Source organism: Toxotes jaculatrix, chromosome 5, assembly GCF_017976425.1.
Source record: "Toxotes jaculatrix isolate fToxJac2 chromosome 5, fToxJac2.pri, whole genome shotgun sequence".
Lineage (NCBI taxonomy): Eukaryota > Metazoa > Chordata > Actinopteri > Toxotidae > Toxotes > Toxotes jaculatrix.
Window position 1 is genome coordinate 1,125,379 of NC_054398.1, and position 7,500 is coordinate 1,132,878.

The 7,500-nt window shown below is 46.4% G+C and overlaps 1 protein-coding gene across 2 annotated transcripts in view; it reads left to right on the forward strand.

Annotated features, from left to right (window-relative positions):
• The first annotated feature begins 2,882 nt into the window (after positions 1-2,882).
• Positions 2,883-7,500, forward strand: part of bcar1 (BCAR1 scaffold protein, Cas family member) — a 68,128-nt gene continuing 63,510 nt past the window's right edge. For both annotated transcript variants that reach the window (XM_041037569.1, XM_041037571.1), the window contains exon 1: positions 2,883-3,320. In XM_041037569.1, coding sequence (XP_040893503.1) covers positions 3,309-3,320 — 12 coding nt within the window. In that variant the 5' untranslated portion in view covers positions 2,883-3,308. The remainder of the gene's footprint in view (positions 3,321-7,500) is intronic.

The following is a 7,500-nucleotide window of genomic DNA, read 5'->3' on the forward strand; positions in this document are numbered from 1 at the left end:
AAAGTGAATCGATTCAGTGCTACATTTATCGAGCGAGTTCTACAAAGGTCGGCCTCTGAATCCATCGCACAGCTGGCTGCAAGGCAGCGGACCTCAGTGCACCCTGGTACTCTTAGCCAGAGCTGTACCTGTTCCTTGTCATGCTGAAAGAAACAGATACTGTTGGAAAGATCCCGGCACACTGACGGCTGACGCTGGCCTGTCCCTCAGGTGTCACTTTGTCCTGGTTATGAACAAACACGAGGACAAAGACAGAGGAGGAGTGGGGACAGGAGGAGGAGAGGTGAAACGGGATATTCGATTTCTTGTTCATTTTACTGTGGAGTCTTGATAAGTTCTCTGTTTATTCATGTAAATATTAAACCTCCAATAAACACAAACAGATCCCTTTTTAAATCTGCTGGTTGACTTCATTCTGTTTGCTGAGATGTCAAACTGTCCTCAGCACAGATCACCTTTCGTCCACGACCCCTGTTGTGATTCTACTGCACTGATCAGCTGCTGTGTTTTTGTTGTTAGTGATGCTCGACGCCGCTTCGTTCTGATGCAGGCACAGGAGGGACAGGTGCATCTCACTGATGATTGGTCAAGGAGGCACTGGGCAGAGCTACAGAGCAGACAGGAGAGAACAAGGGACAAACAGAGACACTGGAATGGTCAGGTCTGAACTCCTACGCTCAGGTTTTATTCTTTCTCACATTAGTGAGGTCAAACATGGAGCCCGGTGCTCTGCTCACTTTACACTACATAACGGTCGCATGTTCATACACACACTCTCACACTGATGGGGCAAACATCAGGGGCAAACTCGAGGAGCTGCAGATCAAACCACCGACCCTCTGATTGGTGGACGACCTGCTCATGAAACGCAAAGACATTTTTACAATAAATTTTGAATGAATTATTTACAAGAACAGTCATCACTGTGTATGTTCACCTGCTTACACAAGATACTACAAACAGGGATCAGCTCATCATGACGTGTTTCCATCGTTCTACACGTAAACAGGACACTTTTAACTGGGTATCAGAACTTTTTACCCACATCACATATGCAGCAGTTTGCTTTGGTGTGTGGAGAAGATGTTAAAACACTCATAAAGCACATGTGACAGGACTGCTCCTGATTGTTGCCTAAAAACAGCTTGCTTCATACACACACACGCACACACACACACACACACACACACAGGCAGATAGTGGGATTTTTATGGCATGGGGGTTGACAGGAGATTATCCTCACACATGTTCCTGTGCAGCTTATCATGGGTGAAGGTGTCTGTGTGTGCGTGCATGGAGGAGACAGGAACAGCATTTACATCATCATCATGAGACGCTAAAACTCCACCTCAATCAAAACGTCTCCGCACTGGAACGACTTCCTGTAGGCAGCCGGCGCCGTGCGAGGTGATCTCTAATGATGACGGAATCGATCGAGCAGCTGCATTATGTCAGAGGTCCACCAGACTGGAATCAACTGGAAGGATCTCAGTCATCACCAAACGGCGTGCACGCACCCTCTGTCTGTGCTCTCATGTTTTATTTTATTTACATGACAGCCAGAGGGCTGATCATTTTAACATGAAGCTGCTTCTGTAATTATTTATAGACACGTGATCTCTTAACCATCTCATACGTGTGCTCTGCTGCAGTGCAGGAGGATCTGAGGCTCATTAAAACTGCCAATCATGATGGATCTTCTTCACTCTGCAATTTCATTTCCTTCATAAGAGCAAAAGAAATGCAATATTTAAAAAGAAAGAAATGCAGCTCATTATTTATAACATCATCTTGTAGGTTCTGAAAGGGACGCGGTCTGGATTCAGTCTCCACCATCTACAGTGTGTCGTTTCTTGTCTGTTGTTCTAGACTAACTGGACAGTGAGAATGTACCTTCTTACTGTGGACACATTTGAAATGCTATTATTTTAATCCTCATTCAAACCAGAACATAAAACCATCACAGGATGATTCAGTTTGTTTGCGAGAATTACTGTGTTACTGGCCGGGCCCAGCAGGATGTGGGCATGCATGTGTGGCATGTGTGTGTGAGGTGTGTGGGTGAAAGTAGCTGCTGTTATTCAAACCCCAGCAGGGAGTCTGATTGTGTTCGCACACACACAAAGAAAGAAAGACACTGAAAAAGTTTTTCCTCAGCGGGTCAGTCAGGGCTCATTTATACCACACATCACTTTAACAGTGCTCCAGTCCCATCTGTTCCCATCAGTGTAATAACAACTGTCATCTGAGGTGTGTTCATGAATAACAAAAGTTTGTTGTTGTTGTTGTTGATTCTGTCAGTCAGATGACAAAACTGTGTGGAAATGATCAAACCTGGGCCACACTGTTAAAATGAGCAGAAACATGAGAAACTTCTGAATGAAATGACAGAACATTCACTCAGTGCTCGTGCAGGCAAATGAACATTACATCTATTTCATGTTATCAAATCATGTTACTACTGAACTTTGACAAAAAGGAATCTTCCTATTGGCCCAAATTTAAGTTCTTTAATTTTTAATATATTTATCATTTGCATTTAATATGAATTTTCATAGTAGTTTGTTCTTTCATTAGAAAGTAGAATGTACAATAAAGCCTAGTAATGTAGTTGTCTGGTGAAATATATAGTACGTGTTTTATCTTGCATGGGATTTGAAATAAATAGTTGTGTAATGTTGAAATAATGGGTGAATGTGATTTGTAATAAATGGGCCAAACCACGCAGAAGCACAGGTGTGGTCCTTCACAGCAGATAGGTGTTTGTAGTGAGTCGGTCCCTTTAAGGCTGGACTGGCTCATTTCTGTAGGAGGACTGCAGCACACAGCGGCAGAGGCGGTGCTGTCCCCCCGTTCACTGACGGCACAGACCTGTTACCACAGCCGTGGAAGTCTCTTCACCTCCCGAACAACCCCCCGCTTCGATTACCGGCATTTTACAGACGCGTTTCCAGAGGGCAGAGAGAAAGAATCCGCGGCAGGCGTCAGGAGCGGCGGAGGCGGCGGGAAAGGCGGGGGACGGAGGAAGACACAGCCCGGTGTGCTGGACATTCAGGCGGCCGCACCGCTGCCGTCGCTGCCGCTGCTGCTGCCGTGAAAAACCCCGCCACCACCGTCCACAGCTGGATGTTTGCCTGCCCCGTGAAGTTCGTCGCGGTGTGGGTGATGGAGGGCTGACACCGGAGGAGCAGTGAAGCAAACCTGACCGAACCTCGCTCCGCCTGCTGGGAAAGTAGCATCTGGAGACAAGTCCACACGGTGCGGCGTGAGAGCCAGGAGACGGGGAGAGAAGTGACAGCGCCAGCAAAATGTCTGTCCCTGTAAGTATGCTAGTCCCGCGGCTCGGGAAAGGCTTCCACGGCCCCTCTGCTTCGCCTGGCCCTCGGTGTTTCGTGGTTTTATAATTCCTCTGCATGCTACAGCAGGACCTGACAGCTCATACAGAACACACCCAGCTACACCAAGCAACACTGCCATTAGTAAAATGCCAACTTTCAGAACTGCTGTTAGCCTGTCTGTCGGTAAAACAGCTGACCTCTGGTTTATTAGTAGAAACCTATACATATATATATTATAGTGGAATAAAGTTCTAATCACTGTTTGAGGTAAATAAGGCGGATTTTCTGTAGGAACCAGTGGACTGACCAGTGAGCTACCGTTCAGCTGTGCTCGTTAGTGAGGGAGCATTCATTCATTAATGTGGCAGTTTTGTGAGTGAGCTTTGGTTTAAGGCCACATCACATACCTGCTCTGTAGCTCCGGAGCTATTCTGGGCAGGCCTGGCCTGTCAACACACTCAGACAGCTGATGCTACAGCGTGTGTGTGTGCATGTGTGTGTGTGTGTGTGTGTTCCAGGGTTGGATGAATGTCTGTGTTGCTTGGCTGCTGCTCCTGTTGGAGATGGTCTTGATGGAGCTTGTTGTGTTGCTCTTTATCACATTCCTGAGGATCTGATGGGTGTGTGTGTGTGTGTGTGTGTGTGTGTGTGTGTCAGCTGTGCCAGTCTGTGTACTCAGCTACACCACATACATTTATTGCGTTATTAGGAATACACAGTGTTGACACTGTTAGTCACATCTGATAGCTGATGATTTCTACGGTCCTGATGATAACATACGTCATTTCATTGCCAGAGCACCATATGTCTAGTTTCACAGTTTACCTGTTTTACTGTAACTATCATGTTTTCTGTGCACTCTCCATGAAACACCACTCTATCACGTCCTGATTCATCGTTAAAACTGAAGTTTTTCCAGTGGGATTTCACAGAAGAATATGTGCATTTTTTTTCTCTCCTTCCTGAAATATCCTGACAGTATTTGTAAAATTAAAAGGAAAATATTTTCCTTTCATTCATTTCAAGTTTGTGGGAAGTGCACATAAATCCAGGTATCACCTGAAGCCATTCAGTGCTGGCGTGAAGTTTCTGGATTAGAGCAGAAATCAAACAGAGAAACCTTTTATAGCTACGGTGCTGTATGTACCCAGCCTTCAGACCGAAGGCTGGAGGCTGGGTACATACACCAGCCTCCAGCCATCAGCCAGTTTAGTGATAAACTAACCATAACAGTGCGCTGTGCTAATGATGACACCAGTGTTCATTGTTCGAGTTGTTTTTCCATGTAGTAGAAGTGAAACAGGGCTGAAGCTGTCATGTTTTTGAGGGTGTTGATTGACAGCTGTCTCAGCCTATCACAGCCAGTTGTGATGGTTGCAGCTCTCGTGTCTCTGGCAGTGAGAGTGCCTTTCAGAAACCTATGGGGGATGCTCCTGTTCCCAAACGTTTCCCACAGGCCTTTGAGCAGCAGCTGCCACACCGCAGCAGAGTGGATCGGACCTGTACGCGCGGCTCCTCTGCACGGACACGGCTCAATGTTAGTCACAGTGTGAGAAGGCGTTTCCACTTACTGAGGTGCAGAGGTGGTGGCTGCTGTTCACCTTCCCCGTGTGGCAGGATGTGCTCTGATCTGCCAAACCTGGCATCCACACACAGACCTGCTGCCTCCTGCTATTTGACGAGACACGCTGGAGATTCAGATCTGTGTGTGTGTGCGTGTCAAGCATGTGCTTTCCTGCCACGGGGGGTGGGGCTGTGCAACACACAAAAGAACGGAGAAACCGTGATGATGAAAGTGATGCACTCAAAGTGTATTGGGTGCATGTTGTGTGTGTGTGTGTGTGTGTGTGTGTGTGTGTGGATATTTTCACTAAAAAAGAGACAGGCAGTGGATTCTGCTTCAAGTCAGCTCCCATCTTCTCTGACAGCAGAGGACAACAGACAGACAGACAGACAGACAGACAGACAGAGACAGACTGACAGCAGGCTGTACCATCTCCTCAGCAGGGAGGACACAAGTAGGTCTGCATTCTCCAAAGTAGTTTCAAAGTACATATGGAACCAAATGTTCAATTGGCTGCTTGTCAAACAGTTTTTGTAAAATCCCAGTAGAAAGGTTCACTGTTCAGGAGAACCTGAGTCTGGTTGTCTTCAGCTGAATGGTGGGAGCGTAGGAAGCTGATTGGTCTTTACTTACTTTTCTTTTCCTACATGTGGCCCTAATGCACTTCTTTTCTGATAATAAATGTGATGATTTGAATAAATCTGTACGTGATGCGAGGTATTTCCCAGCTGCACTTGTGGACAGGACTGCCTGCGGATCGGTCCTGTGCAGTGAAATGTTATGGGCAGTTTAAACGGTGATTGTAGGAGAAAGTGTGGGGCTGTTAAAGATCCGTGTCTGCAAATGTTGGACTCACACGCTGGATTTCTCGGTAGTGATAGTGTTGGCTCAGCAGCATGTTGCCATGGTTACGGAGAAATAACACATAGTGTTTACCTGCCTGAGTGGCAGTGGGGTCACTGCTGGTGTGTGTACGTGTGCTCACATGCACATGTGCTCTGTGTGTGTTTGCTGCAGTCTGTTTCCTGCACATGTTCTCGTGCGCTGCTCAGTTATTAATGTTATTGACATCATCAGTGACATCATCATACCTGCGGTATCAGCACAGCGACTTCCTAGTTTCCACAGCAACAGTTCCCATGATCCGTCCCACCTGGTCGTTGTTGCTTTCTCTCCCCACCTACACACACACACATACACGCACAAACACACACCCACACACACACACACCCACACACACGCACACACACACACACAGCGTCTTTCTCACAGCCATGCTTTCCATGACGTACATGAGCATGGCTGGTCTGTTTGTAGAAACGTGTGTTTGAGTGTGTGAAGCCTGTTAAACAGAGCGAGGCTTGATGTGCTGATCACACAAACAGGATGTGTGTGACTTTCAGACGGAGATGATTCTCTGTCTGATTGCTCTGCTTCTGTGTGGAGCAAAACCTGCCAGACTGTGGCTGGAGGCTCTTCCACTGTGTATTATCCTTCACACACAGACACACACACACACACACACACACACACACACACACACACACACACACACACACACACACACACACACACACACACACACACACACACACACACGTATCTACTGTAGCAGCAGAGAGCAGGAATGGGTCAGATATATATAGAATTTGCAGAGAGTAGCCTGATTTTCACAAGCTGAGTGTGCGTCACAAGGTGTTTGGTGTACAAGGTGTACAAGTACACACACACACACACACACACACACATGCATACATTAATTACACTGTTCACATTAAACTTTGGAAGGTTTGACACGAAGGTTCAATTAACTGATAAATTGTTTTATAAAATTTCAGAAAATAGCTTAAAATGGCCGATCACAGTGTCCTTAAGCTCAGGGTGATGTGCTCCTAGAGAGACTCACACACATAGACGATCAGCTCATCGATCACTGACCTGAGACTCCAGCTGCTGAGACTGATGTGTCTGTAACTTACTTTCATTCTCTGCTTTAATCACGTGCAGTTACAGCTGGTGCTGGATGAAAACCAGCCCTGTGACATAACCTGAAGGCTTCCTATAAAAGATTAAATCAGAGATCCCTTTGCTGTCAGAGCCAATCAGATCTCGGTTGTTTGCCAGAAGGGACCTGAGTCCAGAACAGAGCTCAACCCTGAGGCCTACACGTCATTATGGGTTAATGGTAAACGCTAAAACTCAGTATAACTGTACCACATGTAATGCAGAGTAATAAAGACTGTGGACTGGTTCAGTAACGTTCAGCTATACTTTAACACATTATGCTAACATTAGCAACCGTCAGCTAATGGATAGAGGAAACAGCTAGCAGCTAAACCTGAGCCGAGCGAGGCTCAGTGTGTGTTACACGATCTGACTGTAGCTGGAGCTATGAATAAATCTTATATTAGGGGTGTGTGTGTTACCTCATACTCCACCGCAGTGTGTGTGTGTGTGTGTGTGTGTGTGTGAGATGACAGAGAGGAGGGGTAGGGGTCAACTGCTTGTCATGCTGAGTGTGTTTTCTCCTTTTTGCCTCCCCCGTGTGTGTGTGATCTCTAAATGGACACATGAATTCATAATGAAGGCAGACGTATT